Raw genomic sequence first — 17958 nt, 5'->3', positions numbered from 1 at the left:
GGTTCAGAAAAGTTTTACTCTTATTTCTTGTAAATACTTATACTTCCATCTGACTTGTGGGATTGACAGAAAAATCTGCTCTACTTGAATTCACATGGGTTTTGACAGTTAGTTAGGTTTTTAGTGCATAATCTTTCACTACTCTATACCAAGCTTACATAAACTTACATCTTCAGTGAGAAAAAAAACTGTCCTCTAAGTGACAATTTTACATGATGCTAAGATTATTTAATGACCATTCTGAACAACAATCTATGAGATAATGGGGTCAATATGCTGATAGAGGTGTCCTGTGCATGAATCTGTCACAGAGAAGAGCAAGGGCAGCAGAGAAAAAAAAATATTTTGAGGAGAGTGAGGGAGAACTCTGTAAATGGACAAGCAAGTTTCGGAAACTCTAAGCAGCACAGTCACTAAGGCAACCTAGAGAAACGAACAAAGCAAGTTATACTTTTAAACTTGGCTCTCTGGTAGGAGGAAGATTACCTCAGAACAGTCATGTCGACATCTCATACATGCTGGGATAATAGCAGCAAGTCAGCCATCCTACCTGTAGGAGAATCCCAGTCCACACAAGCTTTGAATTCAGTTTGGAAACTGGCTGGTGTAAGAGTGATTGCTCTGTTCCAAAGAAGGAACTCACTCTGTGTACCCTCAACCCCCAGGATATAAGCTGCTACAACAGCCACAGCTGGAGCCCATTTTGATTTATTTAGCCCTGGCAGTGGGTCCCTTCATACTGTCAGAAGTCTGGGCATGGTACACACCTCACTAAGTGGAAAACAACCCCTCATCATCCTACAGCTTCAGGATCAGTGGCTGCTATAGTTGTATGCTCAACTTCTACTCAAACTTACTTAATAAAACTAGCCCACAGCATTGAGAATGTAGCTATAGTGCAAAGTCTTAGTTTCACTCATTCCTGCTGATCGGGAGCTAGGAAATATCCCATTTATGTTCCACACAGTTCCAGGAACACATCAACCAGAAGCCCCATCCCCTGGCTTTATCTGCATTCACTGAGTGGAAACTAGGAAAGGTCCACTTTCCAGTCGATACCCTTGGGACTCTAATTGCTCGTGTGAAAAAACAGCATTACCCATGTTTGTTCTTGGGGACCAGGGGAAAATTCCATTCTTGTCCTATAACTCCAGACCCATGGCTACCAATGACACAAACCTTGTAACTACCTGCACTTTATTAAATGACCTAGGGGTATTACCAATCATAATACACAGCTCTGAACCACCAATAACAAATCCATAATCCTGGTACCACCCATAATCAAACCACAAGACTTAGTGATGTTCTACTTCATAGCCCACAGACTTGAGATTTCAGATGCTGGTACCCAAAGTACTGACATTACTTGTGCTTGTCCCTTGGGATATGTGGAAGGTACCATCTGGGCATCAGAGCTCTATGAAAGGAGATAACAATACTATAAGCTCCAGCAGCAATTTTAGTTACCCCTGCAGTACCTAAGGACGGTCCCCTTAGTTTTCTACAAACTCAAATCTAAAGTTACTGGTATCATAGATATGAGCATCACCTGTTGTTGCCCCCCACCCTACGGTCTGGGGAAGGTCCCATCCCTTCCTAGTACCACAGGCCTAGACATCTTCCACATTCATCCTGATGTATTAGGGAAGGTCTCTTTCATATTATATATCATAGGGACCATGGTTGCTTGTATCATAGCACTTGGTTTTACCTGTGATTGACAAAAGGGACCTCGGAACATATAACCAAGACTGGCAGATGCCTCCTCAAGTACCAATGTCAGAATACTCAACTCTGGGGACACATACCTTTAGAAGCTATATGTACCATAAAGTCATATAACTACCTTCATAAACTGTTGTGGTCTAGAGGCACTGAGAGACCTTGTTAACATCAAAGATGAATAAACCACACAAAAACTATATCTCTGAGCTTTCAAGCTTCACTCTAACCAAAAGCAAAGTGCCTACCCAACTGACATCCTATCTTTTAAAAAAAATCCTATAAAAGCTACTCCATAAAATTAGAAGGGCAAACATTATATCAAATGCACAGGCATCCACTCAAGGACATGAGAAGAAACATGAAACATGACATTTTCAAAGGAAAACAGTGATTCTCCAAAACTGAATCCTTATTTTAAGGAAATCTATAAATGCCTGAAAAAGAATTTAAAATAGCAATCTTAAGTCTGTGAGATGAATAATAATTCAGAGAGACAATACAAAAATATAAGGAGAAAATTTTAGTATATATATGAGAAATTCACTAAAGGGATTGGAGTCACCAAAAAAGAACCAATCATTAATACTGGAGTTAAACATCAATCAGTGAAATTAAAGATACACAGTAGGCTACAAGCAGTCAGAAGAATTTTTGAACTTGAAGACACATCTTTTGAACTAATACAGTCAGATAAAAAGAAAAAAATATTAAAAAGAATGAAGAGGGGCAGGGGTTGTGGCTCAGTGGTAGAGAACTTGCCTTGCACTGGTGAGGCACTGGGGTTTGATCCTCAGCTTCACATACAAATAAATAAATAAAAATAAAGGTGAAATTCTTTAAAAAGAAGGAAGAGGAGGAGGAGGAGGAGGAGGAGAGGAGGAGAGAGAGGGAGAGGAGGAAGAGGAGCAGGAGAAGGAGGAGGAGGGGGAGGGAGTGGAGGAGGATGGGGAGGAAGAAGAGGAGGAAGAGGAGGAGGAGGAGGAGGAGGAGAGGAGGAGAGAGAGGGAGAGGAGGAAAAGGAGCAGGAGAAGGAGGAGGAGGGGGAGGGAGTGGAGGAGGATGGGGAGGAAGAGGAGGAGGAAGAGGAGGAGGAGGAGGAGGAGAGGAGGAGAGAGAGGGAGAGGAGGAAAAGGAGCAGGAGAAGGAGGAGGAGGGGGAGGGAGTGGAGGAGGAGGAAGAGGAAGAGGAGGAGGAGGAGGAGGAGGAGGAGAGGAGGAGAGAGAGGGAGAGGAGGAAAAGGAGCAGGAGAAGGAGGAGGAGGGGGAGGGAGTGGAGGAGGAGGAAGAGGAAGAGGAGGAGGAGGAGGAGGAGAGGAGGAGAGAGAGGGAGAGGAGGAAGAGGAGCAGGAGAAGGAGGAGGAGGGGGAGGGAGAGGAGGAGGAAGAGGAAGAGGAGGAGGAGGAGGAGGAGGAGAGGAGGAGAGAGAGGGAGAGGAGGAAGAGGAGCAGGAGAAGGAGGAGGAGGGGGAGGGAGTGGAGGAGGAGGAAGAGGAAGAGGAGGAGGAGGAGGAGGAGGAGAGAGAGGGAGAGGAGGAAGAGGAGCAGGAGAAGGAGGAGGAGGGGGAGGGAGTGGAGGAGGAGGAAGAGGAAGAGGAGGAGGAGGAGGAGGAGAGGAGGAGAGAGAGGGAGAGGAGGAAGAGGAGCAGGAGAAGGAGGAGGAGGGGGAGGGAGTGGAGGACGATGGGAAGGGTGAGGAGGAGGAAGAGGAGGAGGAGGAAGAAGATGAGGAAGAGGAGGAGGAGGAGGAAGAGGAGGAGGAGGAGGAGGAGGAGGAGGAGGACACAAACTTTATGGGACAGTGTTAAATGAACAATTATTTGCACTATAGTAATCCAGAAGGTGAAGAAAAGGGGAAAGACACTGGAAGCCTATTTCATGAAACAACAGCTGAAATTTCCCAAAATTTCAAGAAGATGTGGACATACAGATACAAGAAACTCAAAAGACTCTAACTAGATTTCACCAAAACAGACCTTCACCAATGCATATTATAGCAAAAATGTCACTTGGACATGACAAAAAGAGAATGCTTAAAAAGAGAGAACACAGAATAAAGTCATATAAAAAAGAATGCTCCTTAAGACTTACAGCAGATTTCTTAGCATCAAGCTTAGAGTACAAAAGAAAATGGAATGGTGTATCCAAATTACTGAAAGAGGGCGGGGCACTGCCAACCAAGAACCAAGTATATTATACCTGATAATATTACCCTGCCAAAAAAAGATGAAATAAAGTATTTCCCACATGTGCAGAGATTGAGGAACTTTATCTCTACAAGACCAGCCTTATAAGAAATGTGTAATGGAGTTCTATACTAGAAACAAAACAATGAAAACCATCACCATGAAGGCACAAATATTCAAAACTCACTAGTAGAATGTATTCATGAAATAGAGAAAAGAATCAAACCCAAGTATGATAGAAGACTACCAAATTTAAAAAATGATAGCAATAATAAGAGACAAAGAAACCAAATATATGCAAAACAAGCAGAAAACAAGTAACAAATGATAGAAGAAAATTTAAACCTACTAATAACAACCTTGAATGTAAAATGAATTAAATTCACCAAAAAACAGATTCAATTTTGCAAAATAGAAATTTGCAAAGTAGATGTTTCCTTTACATGAATGTGAGTGAGATGAAACAATTTTTGAGGTCGAGAAAGGAAAAGGAGGTCTAAGAATCAAAAACGAAGAGAAGGGAATGATAAAAAGCACAGAGAAGCAGAAAAGCAACTCAGAGATAAATATGAAGCAGTCTATAATTTCAACCTCAGTTCCCCAGAGGGAGGGGGAACTTGATTCACAAGCTCAAGGCAAGCCTACAGAGTACAGGTGAACCCCAAGGATAAACTAAGAACTAGCAATCTTAACACAGAAGAAACCCACAATTCCTTAAAGACTTAAATCCAGAGCATGGAATTGGGCTGAAAGTGAATCCTTCTGGATTGCAGACTAGATTTGGAGAAGAAATCCAATGAATCACTCTCCACTTCTCAGAGTGCTCTAATGAAAACCAGGTTGGAAGAGGGAATGGCTATTATTTGGGACTGGGATATATAGATCAGAATACTCAGAACAATTACAATTTAGGGTCCCTGGGAATACCCAACTGCAGAGACTGGATGGAAGATGGTAAAGATAGTCATGGAGAAGGGAAATCCCACTGAGAAGTTTAAGTAGTAGGTAACTTGGGCTACAGAGAAAATGGTCATCAGAGGCACCACCATCTGTTCCAAGGAGTGTGGACCCATCACATGTGTTTACTAGAGGGCCAGGACTGAAACCACTAAGATGTGGGTTGGTAGGTTGCTTGGTTCCTGGGGCTACCCCCTCAAGCACAGAATTCATGGGTTTGTTTGCTTCTCCCATTCCCCAACATCTTTGGGGATACAGGTCACCTTGGCCATTTGCTATGCCCTCAGCTGCACAGACTGGTGGGAGGTGGTCGGGAATGAGTAGACACCTGCCTGGCCCATGTCATGAACTAGGTGGGCTAGACATAACTCCAGATACTTACTCTCTCTTTCTCTCTTCCCCTGGCCTCCTCCCAGTCTGTAGAGTGAATGCATCCCTGGTGCAGACAACATACAATTAACCCAGAGGGAAATATGGAAAAGGGTTCTGCCTACAAAGAACAAGTTTTTTTTGGAGGGAGCAGAGATAACTTCCAAAAAGGACCCAGTGCCAAGTTAATACCCAGGATGATTACCTGGAAGATTCCAATATTATGCATCCCCAAAAGAAATGTCTCCAACCCTAGCATATCAGGAAAAAATATTTTTGGACTTGTTTTTCTTTCTTTCCTTTTCTATTTTTATATACTTTTTTATTCTTTAATTGAACTTTTGTCTCTTACTTTCTTCTCACTTTCCCTTCCCTTTCTCATTTTCTTTCCTCTTTTTAAGTCTTGCTTCTTCTGTTGCTTCCTCCCCTGTTCCCCTTTTAAAATTATTTTGTTATTATTAATTATACCTTTATCCATTTTTTAACTTACTAATTTTTTCTATATTATTTCCCCCTTTATTTTCTTTTATTATTGCTGGTAGTTTAGTTTTGGACTTTAAGTGGTTTTTAGTATATTTATACATTTGGTTTTCTTTACCATAGTTTGTATTTTCCTCTGTTTGGTACTAGGGATCCAGTTCTCAAAGAACAGCTACTCATTAAGAATACCCTAACATAAAAGCAAAAAAATCCATCCCAATAGATGCACAAATCTCAACATATAAACACACACAAAGGTAAATTACTGGAACTGACTCCAAAATATCAAAGTAAAGGAAATTCCTGACAGAATTCAAAATATTGCTGAAATTATCAATTACTCCAAAGAATATACAAATAAATAGCTGGATAAATTAAGGAAAATAATGAAGGATATGAAAGAGACATTCAATAAAATCATGGAGAATCTGAAAAAAGTCAAGTGGATATCTTATAAATAAAAAGCTCAGAAAATCAAAAAGCTCAATTGAAAGCCTCACAAATAATATATATCAAGTAGACTAAGGAATATCAGGGCTTGAAGACAAGGTGGATGAACTAGAATTTATTTCAGACAGTAATGAAAATAACAAGAAACTGCAAATAGAATGTGTAAACACTCTGGATCAACATTAAAAGACCAAACTTATAACTTTTAGGTTTAGAGGAAGAAGTAGAAGTACAGACTAAAGGCACAGAAAATCCATTCTGTGAAATAATATTAGGAAATTGCCCAAATCTTGGGAAATATATGGACAGCAAGATAAAGAAGAAATTTAGAATCCCCAAAAGACATGATTAGAATGGAACCTTCCATGATATATTATAATTAACTGTCAAGTGTACAGAAACAAATAAAGAATATCAAAAGTGCAAAAGATACGTGTCAAGAATTGGTCACCTATAAAGGCAAACCTCTCAGAATAGTAGCAGATGTCTTAGTAGAAACTCTAATGGTCGGACAGGCATAGAATGATGTATTTCAAGCTCTGGGGGGAAAAAAAACCCACAATCCTTGATTACTATATCCACCAAAATAATCCTTCAGAATTGAAGAAGATGAAACGAAGACCTTCTGAGGTAAGAATAAACTATAGGTATTCATTACCCACTAAACCAGCATTGCAGAAGATACTTAAAAGAATCATAGACACAGAAGAGGAAAGAAGACAAACATAAACAGGAAAGCACAGAAAATAATAAACCTTATTAGAAGAGAGGAGAGGGGAATTACAATGAGCAAAGAATTACACATGGTTAGTTTAGTAAACCAATAAACCTCTGAGATGAATAAGGAAGAAAAATTAACATGGATCATTCAAAAAACAACCAGAAGAAAAGTAACAAAATTACAGGAACTAGTACAATGCTTTTTATAATAATGCTGGCTTATAAATGGTCTTAATTCTACAGTTAAAAGACACAGACTAGCTGGCTGAATTAAAATTAAAACAAAACAACAACAACAACAACAACAAAAAAAAAACAATTGTTTTCTGCGTGCAAGAAACTCACCTCACTGGCAAACACATACACAAGCTGAAGCTAAAGGAATAACAATAATATTCAAATCAAATGGAATCTGAATGCAAACAGGAATAGCTATAATTCTATTTAACAAAATAGACTTCAAGGCAAAATTGATCAAAAAAGACAAGATCCATTACATATTAAGGGTGCAATTCTTCAAGAAAAAATGATTATCAACATATATGCACAGAATGTTAGAGCACCTAATTTTGTAAAATAAAAACTACGGGACATAAAAGGAGAGAGGTAGGGCCTAGGATAATAATGATGAGTGACTTTAAGACTTCATTCTCATCAATAGATAGATCTTCCAGGCCAAAAAATCAACAAAGAAACATCAGAGTTAAATTACATTATAGATTAAATGGACTTAACAGACATCTACAGAATATTACTTTCAACAGCTGCAGAATATATATTCTTTTTATCACCACATAGAACTTTCCCCCAAACATTTCATATTTTAGGCCACAAAGCAAGTTTTATCAAATACAAAAAAGGAAATAATTTGTTTCAACTCATGAGATCATAGCTGAATGAGATTAGAAATTAACAGAGAAACTAGAAAAATTATACAAACAGATGAAAATTGAACACTATACTTTTGATTGGACAGTTGAGTCACTGAAGAAATCAGGGGAAATTTAAAAATTCCTAGAATCAAATGAAAAAGGAAATGCAACATACCCATTCCTCTGGATATAGTGAAAGAAGTTCTAAGAGGGAATTTACAGGTATAAGTTCCTATATTAAATTAACAGCCAGACATGATGGCACATGTCTGTAATCACAGTGACTCAGGAGGCTGAGGCAGGGAAATCACAAGTCTGAGGCCAACCTCAGCATCTTAGAAATTCCTTGTTTCAAAATAAAAACAAACAAACAAAAAGGGCTAAAGGTATAGCTCAGTGGTAGAGTGCCCCTAGATTCAAGTCTCAGTATTACAAAATAAATAAATTAAAAAAAAAGAGAGATCATAAATAAGTGATCTAATGATGCATCTCACAGTCTTAAAAAAGAATCAAACCAAATCCAAAATCAGTTAAGGGAAAAGAATAATAAAGATCAGAGAAGAAATAAATGAATACAGTCTAAAATTATATTACAAAGAATAAGTGAAATTGAGTTCTTTGAAAGAATTAACAAAAATGAAAAGCCATTGGACAAAGAACCTAAAAGAAAGACAGAAAATAACAGAAAATAAATAAAATCTGTATTTCAATGTGACGTAGAGAGTATGAAATTCCCATTACATAAAAATAATTGACAGAAACACTTTTTACCCTAGTTTTATTATTACACATTATATACATGTATCAGGTTACCATAATGTACCCCATTGGATGTACAAATATTATGTTTCAATGAAATTTTTTTAATCTATGACATCAGGGCTCAGGCAGACTCTCTCTCTTCACTCCTCCAATATTTTTTTCAATAAATATTTATTAGGTGCTATTATTTGAGACAATTCTGTTTATGTTAGAGTAAGTAAACAAATTAACAAAGACTATAATAAAAATAACATGGAAAGATGTGAAAACCAGTGACTTGACAGTGACTTATTGTGTAATTATTTGTTAAGTAGAGATTTTTTTTTAATTTATCAAAATTTGAATTGTCACTTCAATGACAAGCAAGACAACTGTTCTCCAAGTTCATGGTAGATATATAAAGATAAGGTATATGAAGATGCAGTCAGAATTTACTAATCCATAAATAAATGATTGTACTATGACTTTCTGAGCAAATAGCCCTTTGATAGCATAAAATAAAAATAGTTGAAACTGTCATTGTTTATTCTTACCTTCATCTTTTTAATGAAGCATATGATATCCTCTTATTAACATACTGTAGTTACTCTTAGGGCTTTAAAATTCATATTTTGCCTTAGTTTATATTTTTCTTTTATAGTGGAAAAACAGTTTCTCATGCATGCTCAAAGTTATATAACAAATGTGTTTTTGTCTTGAGCTTATTATGTTTACAAAAAGTACTTGTAACTAGATTGCAGTTTATGCTCCTCACCACTGTATTCTAAATTATTTATAACAGAATATGTAATTATTAAAAATTAATAGAATGGAATTGCTTTTTCAAAACATATTTTTGTTTAACTATTTTCAGAATTTTCACTAAGAACAGATAAAAACTTTAGCTAAAGACACCCCTTTAAATATGGAGCTTCTGCTTTGGCTTGAGATAGGATATATGGACCCAAGTTAGTTTAAATCTACATTTAAGTAGGTATATATCAATATTTGTAATATAGGTAATAAGAATATTTAAAAACCATAAAAACCCATTGAACTTTCATGTTAAGAGAAAAATTGGAATAAGAAAATTAGAAATAGGGTTATCATGACTTCCATTTGGATATTCACATAAGTGACTTTGCTGTACTATCTTCCATGGAACTTTGGGGAAATTTCTTATTTATTAATCATTTATGAGTATTAATTTATCAACAATTTCAGACATATTCTTGGTTTACTTTCCAGTTTATTTGGAACTCTCATCCTCCAATTTTGTGACATTTGAAAATTAAAACTAAAATGAACCTTTTTAGTAGTGCCATATTTCATGTCTTAAACATTGCACATGATCCCTCCTTAAATGAGAAAGGAGCTCTATAAAATGCAAACACAAACAGAGGACTTCTTGGAAAATATGGTCTTCCATTGCACAGGGGCCATATCTCTCAAAAGTACTTTCTGGAAAAGAAAGCCATTCTTTATCTTCAATATGGACAAAAACTCACCAGATCACAAAGGAGGCTCCTGTTTCTAGTGCCAGCTTTATCACAATCACAGGATTTGCAAACATCAATGGCTGAAGGATCTGCACCCACTGGTCGGAAAAAGTAATCCTTGCACAGTTCACAGTTCCTCCCTGCATCAGAGAAAGGTTATGCATTGTGACTTCCAATTCATTAAAATCAGCTGCATAATTCAAAATTAAAGACTGTATTCCTTTGAGAGAATTCTATAATTTTCGGGACGTCCATTTTAATGCACCTTTCATCTCTACCTGCCAATTTAGTGATCCAGAGCATATGAAACAATGAACCTGTTACAAACTGTGCTTTCCTTCATTAAACTCCCATCTGTTATATAATACCTCACTTCTAAAAAGCTATGCTTTGTAAGGATCCATACATTTTAAAAGAATTTCTTTCAAAACTTAAAACTTTTCTTCTATGACCAGGCTCTTCATCTCTACCAAATAAGAGAAATTTCTACTTGTAGTAGATGATACTTATAAAGTTAGAAGTAGGAAGGTAGCATTAGATATATTTTACCAAAACTCAATCTTGTAAAATTGGAGACTTCTCTTAATGCAATTGATTATTCTATAGTTAACATGATTAAAAGTAAATGCTTCTGTTAGTGGTCATTATTTTTCATTCAAATATCCAAATAGAAATTTAATATATTTGGATATACCAAGTAATATTCCTATAAAATGTTAGAATAGTCTTGCCATTTTTTAAATATGGAAAAAGCCCTAAAAGAATGTGAGTAGCATATAAGACAGCAGAAATAAACTCATAGCTATTGATTTTCTCTTTAAACATTATGCACTTTGCTCAAATATTGCTTAAAATGTCCCAATATTAGACTACAGAAATAAATGAAAATTCACATTTATGGATCCTGGTTATGGACTAATTAAATGAATTTATAATGTTTCTAAAATATTTCCATTTGTATATGCTGATGGCTCCCAAATCTGCCTTCAATCTAGAAATCTCTCCTTTATTTATCATCCAATAAATATTTATGAAGTGACTGCCATGTTGCAAACATTGTCCTAAATACTGAGAAATGTAGTAGTAAGCAAAACACACAACATCCATTTCTCATCACAGAACTTTCTTCAGTCTAGTGGGTAAAATCAATCTTAAATGAGTAGGAATATATATACACTTCTCAAGAGTGAGAAGCCTAAGGTACCACTAAAGAATATGGATGATTCTGATCTTTTCTGAGGCACCATAAAAGGTTTAGAATAAAGAAACTATAGGACTATTTCCACCTGCCCACTAGAGTGTTCTTCCTATAACTCTTGGACACACACACTGAACATGTCCAAAACAGTACTTGGCATCTTCTCTCTTAGCTTGATCCTCCTGAATCTCCTAACTTGATGGGCAGTGCCAACATGGACTTTACTGCTCAAGCTGGAAGCTTAGGTAACAATCTTGACTGGTATCAATCTTCCTTGAACCTACTTCCTGCTTACAAAATGCTCTCCCTTTTCAATTCTAAATGTCTCTTGGTTACACTTCTATCAACATCTGTTTAAATGTATCTCACCATTATTTCTGACCTGGGCAATTATAGCACACAACTAACTGTTTTTTCCAAACCATTCTTGACCTTCTCCAATCCATCCTCCACTGGATAACCAAATGGATCTTTGAAAAACACAAAACTGATTACATCCCTTTCACATGTAAAACCCTTAAGTGTCATCTTATTGACCTTGGTACCCTCAGTGATCTGACTCCCCTACCTTCCTTCCTTTTTTTTTTTTTTTTTTTTAATCCACCAGCCATTTCTCCTCCCAGTTCTCCAAAGTTGTCATGTTTCAAGCTCCTCTAGGCCATTGCAGATGTTTTCCTTACTGGCTTCCCCACCTGATTAACTCCCATTGCACTTGCCATGTCCTAGCACTCATGGAACAACTTTGGAATTGTTCCTTGAATAGTCTGCCTTTCCTACTATAGAATAACTCACAGGCAAGAAAATCTATTATCTTATTCATCTTCATATCCCTAGATCTAGCCAAGTCCTTGTGAAACCTTATGCCACCATCTAATAAATTCATTCATGCTTCACAGCATCAATTTCAGATCCATCACACTTGGGCCATGATATTTAATAAATTCAGATGCTGCCTATTTCTGTTTCTAACATACTGCCCTTCAGAAAATAGTAATTTTCAATGACTAGTCTAAATGTTTTAAAACAGGAATTTATCACCTTCTGCATTTAATTAGTATTTTACAAAAGAGTATTCCCAGATTATCATTTTTCCATGCCAAGTCTGAACAAATGTAAATACCCCCATGTGAGAGAAAACAGACATAAGGAAGGTAAAAGTGACAAAAGAACACTTGTTTGGGATTTTTTTCTTCAAACTAAACATTTCTGAATTATCAAAATGTATTTATGATTCAAACACTGTGAACCCTTTAAAAAAAATTTTCCTGGGTTGAGGATGTAGCTCAAAGATGAAGCACTTACCTAGCACATATGTGACCCTGGGTTCAATTCCTAGCACCACAAGAAGAAAAAGAAAGAAACTCTTGCAGAAAAGATATAGTTCAGGACAAGAGTGCCATTTGGAATTAGGGAAATTTGATGAAACAGCTTTGGTTTTCAAACTTCATAGTATGTAAGCCCATACTTACATAAGATAACAATAAATAATGTGCATTGTTTATAGGTGCACACAGGCTTCAGGGGCCAAATGAGCAATTTACCATTTGCTGGTTACCTGTAGTGTTATGCTGGCAGGCATCACAAACTCCTCCTCCTCCTCTCTGGTGCTCAAGAGGAAAAGGATCTACAGAGGCATTATAATGGCAGCTCCTGGAATGGCCATTGCACTGACAAGGTTTACAATTGAAAGCTTGAAGTTGATTGCCTCTGCGGAAAGGCTTGTCATTATATAGTGGTAGGCAGCGATCACACTGGAACAACAAAATCATACAAGAACAATAAATATCAGCTCAGATTTTTTTCTATTAATAATCTAGTCTTTCTCACTAAATGGAAAGCTAATATTCATTATTTAAAAGTCAAGGATCACTGTATTTGAAAATGTTTATAAGTCAGAAAAAAAATTCATTATAGCCAAGAGTTATGCTTGTTTCAAAACTTTTAAAAAAATGTCGAAACACTAAAAGTTCATAAAAATAGGAAAAGAAGAGCTTAAATTATCACTATTTGCGATTGACATAATTCTATACCTAGAAGACCCAAAAGGGTCTACAAAGAAACTACTAGAACTAATAAATGAATTCAGCAAAGTGGCAGGATATAAAATCAACACGCATAAATCAAAGGCATTTCTGTATATCATCGACAAAACTTCTGAAATGGAAATGAGGAAAAACACCCCATTCACAATATCCTCAAAAAAAGTAAAATACTTGGGAATCAACCTAACAAAAGAGGTGAAAGATTTATACAATGAAAACTACAGAACCCTAAAGAGAGAAATAGAAGAAGATCTTAGAAGATGGAAAAATATACCCTGTTCATGGATAGGCAGAACTAACATCATCAAAATGGCGATGTTACCAAAAGTTCTCTATAGGTTTAATGCAATGCCAATCAAAATCCCAACGGCATTTCTTGTAGAAATAGAGAAAGCAATCATGAAATTCATATGGAAAAATAAAAAACCCAGAATAGCAAAAGCAACTCTAAGCAGGAAGTGTGAATTAGGCGGTATAGGGATTCCAGATTTCAAACTATACTACAGAGCAATAGTAACAAAAACAGCATGGTATTGGTACCAAAACAGGCGGATGGACCAATGGTACAGAATAGAGGACACAGAGACTAATCCACAAAGTTACAACTATCTTATATTTGATAAAGGGGCTAAAAGCATGCAATGGAGGAAGGATAGCATCTTCAACAAATGGTGCTGGGAAAACTGGAAATCCATATGTAACAAAATGAAACTGACCCCTTCTCTCGCCATGCACAAAAGTTAACTCAAAATGGATCAAGCAGCTTGATATCAAATCGGAGACTCTGCGTCTGATAGAAGAAAAAGTTGGCTCCGATCTACATATTGTGGGGTCGGGCTCCAAATTCCTTAATAGGACACCCATAGCACAAGAATCAACAAATGGGACTTACTCAAGCTAGAAAGTTTTTTCTCAGCAAGAAAAACAATAAGAGAGGTAAATAGGGAGCCTACATCCTGGGAACAAATTTTTACTCCTCACACTTCAGAGAGAGCCCTAATATCCAGAGTATACAAAGAACTCAAAAAATTAAACAATAAGAAAACAAATAACCCAATCAATAAATGGGCCAAGGACCTGAACAGACACTTCTCAGAGGAGGACATACAATCAATCAACAAGTACATGAAAAAATGCTCACCATCTCTAGCAGTCAGAGAAATGCAAATCAAAACCACCCTAAGATACCATCTCACTCCAGTAAGATTGGCAGCCACTATGAAGTCAAACAACAACAAGTGCTGGCGAGGATGTGGGGAAAAGGGTACACTTGTACATTGCTGTGGGGCTGCAAATTGGTTCGGCCAATTTGGAAAGCAGTATGGAGATTCCTTGGAAAGCTGGGAATGGAACCACCATTTGACCCAGCTATTACCCTTCTTGGACTATTCCCTAAAGACCTTAAAAAAGCATACTATAGAGATACTGCTAAAAGTTCATATACTAGATTATAACTGTAAAGGAAAACCAAAAATAATAAAACTAATGTTAATTTAGTACTTTAAAACATTACACATCTGGAAAACCAAGTTGCTTTATTTCTTTGCAAAAACTTCATCAACAGTACTTTGAACAATGTTGCCCTCTTGTACCTTACCTTATTATCCTAAATAAGCATTTTTTTCCCCTATGCCTTGGTGTATTGTCATTCTCATTCCAAAATTTGGAACAGCTTTCAACATTTTGACCTTTGTGCTTTTAGTGTTGTGAAACATCCCTGAGAATTGCTGTGATGTAATGATTTGGCTAGCATTACTTCCTCAGGGGTATCTTCACCTTATTCTTTGCATGGCAACCACTTTCCTCACTGATGGGAATTTCACTCTCTCTAAGGAGCCTGGCTGTACATCTAGAATTTATCAAAGGGCAGCAGTGATTAACTTTTTTCTTATAAATCCACTAAAGTTCAATTTGAATTTCACCTCCAAATTTCATTCGACACAATGCTTTAATTTTTGACAGCCAGTTCCCTTGCAGTGAAAGACGGTGTTTGTCAAGTGTCACATGAGTACAACACTAACAAAGAGGTGACACACTCACATGATTCTCTGTCTGTGAATAAACTGTTCTGAAGGTGCTATGACCAGTCCAATATACTTTGAAAGAAGAGCTATAACTAGTCATTAGTTATAACTTGTATCTCTTATAAGTTTCCACAGTAATTTGTGGATTGAAGACCCAGCAGCTAAGTGTGTGTATGTAATACAAGTTTAAAAAAAGAAATAGAAAAATTATAGGTTATTTGACCACCAAGTCCAAATATTAACATGATATAATTCCTTTTCAAACTTGCATGTATACATTTTGTATTTTCAAAATTTGTACTGTGTACCCCATATTTTAGGTATCATGTATTTATTGCATTATTTATCATGTTTTCCACAAAATAACTCTTTCAATCATTCTGCAATTATTACACATTCAATTTTTCTCCACACTTATTTTTTGGGGGGAGTGCCAATGTATCTGAGTATTTCCTTAAGAAAATTGTAAGGGATGAAATCATATTATCAAGCAATAAAAACATTTTTATAGATTTTGTTAAATATTCCTTTTAGAAAAATTAAATTTTACCATATTAAAATTATCTCTTCATTATTTTGATTTTTACAAAAGTATTAATCACTGTGGTCTTTTATATATAGTATATCTTTGATTACTAGTGAAGCCAAATATTCCTTATCTACTTTTTGGTTATACAGTCCATTTTTTAAAAAGCATTAATTTTCTTTCACATATTCATTTTAATTATTGATTCTAAAGTTCTTATAAGATACTACAATTTTCATTTTTACCTATAAAACAATGGAGATTTAATTCATAATTTTCAAAATATTGATTTTTTCTACCATATTGGACAATTTTTTTCTGCATAATAGTTGATGTGGTATAGTGGTAATGGAGACTATTTGGTTTTTGTTTTCTGACTTTAATGCAAATGTCTTTAATGTTACAACTTTTATAATTATGTTGACTATTGATTTCAGGAAGACAATTTTTACACATTTTAAAGAAGAAATATCTATTGCAAAACAAACAAGATGCCATTATTTAAAAAGGAATACATTGTATTCAATTCTGATTCTTCAACGTGTTGAACTGACAAATCATATAATCAATTAGTAGATTAAATGGAATCTTTACCTGCATTCTTAAGATAAACTTAATATCATAATGGTAAATAATGCTAAGTAAAAAATATTATTTAGAGAACTGCACATATTCTCATAAATGAGACTGCTCCATGTTTTTATAGGGATTATTAAACTAATTTGTCAACTTTTAATCATGATCAATACATATTTGTATTTTTAACCTTCATTTTAATGTCTTGATTATCTGAAAATTCTCCTTTCGTGCACACACACACAAACCTATTGTATTTAGCCAAATTACATTGCATATAAAGTATGATTACTTCAAGATGAGATTTAAAAAATAGAATAACTAAATAAATACCAGAATTTCTGAAAATGTTTTCCTTATACTTCATAAAATAATTTTTTGTTGTTGTTCTCACAGTGCTAGGGTTTGAATCTAGGGCCTCAAGCATGATAGGTAAGCACTCTACCCACTGAGCTACACAGCCCTATTGTGCATTACTGATGTCAGTGTGACTTCCCAAAGCACTCAGTGCCAGTGTTACCTATTAAATTACAAACTAGGAACATCAAACTACATAAAAATCATGTTTCCCTGTCTTTCCATAAAAAATTATCTTTTGCTCTTCAAAATTGTTAAAACTATTTTGATATTAGGACAATAAAGAGCACTCTATGATATTTAGTAACAAATATTTATTATTTTAGAACAGTTTGATATATTTCATAATCATTATTGGAATAAAGTATAGTGCAAAGCATTTTTGCCAGTTTTTACTTATTCCCCACTGATCCACAGTTGGACCATTTTTCCTTTAATATTCTTAAAGGAAGAAAGAAAGAAAAAGAACTTAATTGTCCAGGGTATTGCTGTTTAATGGTATTCTTAAAAATTTAGCATGAAAACAAAGTGAAATTTTTCTACTTAACTGAGGAGAAAAAAATAATACAGATGTTACATAAATATTAGGTAACATTTTCACATCAAGCAAATGTCACATTATATTAATGAGGTAATAATGCACACTATATTTTGGTCAATTTAAAAGTTTATGTAATATTCTTTTTGGAGTGATGAGAATTCTTTGTCCCTAATACCATTCCTAACCTTTTGGGCTTTGCTTCTCCCACAGTGCTCTATGAATACTTGATCTTGCTTCTGTTGCTTTGAACTGAAATGACTGATCTACTTATATGTATTTTTCAGGACATACAAGTTATTGACTTTATACTTCTTATGTCATTCACACAGTAGGAGCATAATAGACAATTGCTGAACTGTTAACTGAAAGTCACATCTAATCAATGATATTTATGTCCAGAGAAAGCTGTACTTGAAAGAATTTAGAGAAGACACACAATGGACCCAATTCACAAACAAGGTAATAGCTATATGAAGAATTCGTACTTGGCTGTGATAAGATTATTTGCAATAAGTCACCACTCACAGATATAAATTCAAACTCATTTTACAAAAGAAAGTTATGCTACCAATCATTAGGACATTGTCAGCTATAAATCTTTGGCTAAAAAATATTTAAGAAGAAGAAATGACCCCTTTAAGTGTTTCCTCACCATCAATAACCAAAATAGACATTATTATTGTGGTATGTATATAGG

General features: G+C 35.5%; 1 protein-coding gene across 1 annotated transcript in view; it reads right to left on the bottom strand.

Moving 5' to 3' along the window:
* The window catches only part of Ush2a (usherin), a 748724-nt gene that overhangs the window by 618698 nt on the left and 112068 nt on the right, over positions 1-17958 (bottom strand). Inside the window, exons 9-10 of the mRNA XM_026388000.2 lie at positions 12751-12946; positions 10007-10137 (exon numbers count right to left, since the gene is read on the bottom strand). Coding sequence (XP_026243785.2) covers positions 10007-10137; positions 12751-12946 — 327 coding nt within the window. The remainder of the gene's footprint in view (positions 1-10006; positions 10138-12750; positions 12947-17958) is intronic.

The sequence above is a fragment of the Urocitellus parryii genome, chromosome 9 (assembly GCF_045843805.1).
Source record: "Urocitellus parryii isolate mUroPar1 chromosome 9, mUroPar1.hap1, whole genome shotgun sequence".
NCBI lineage: Eukaryota > Metazoa > Chordata > Mammalia > Rodentia > Sciuridae > Urocitellus > Urocitellus parryii.
This window is presented reverse-complemented; position numbering and strand designations above follow the sequence as displayed.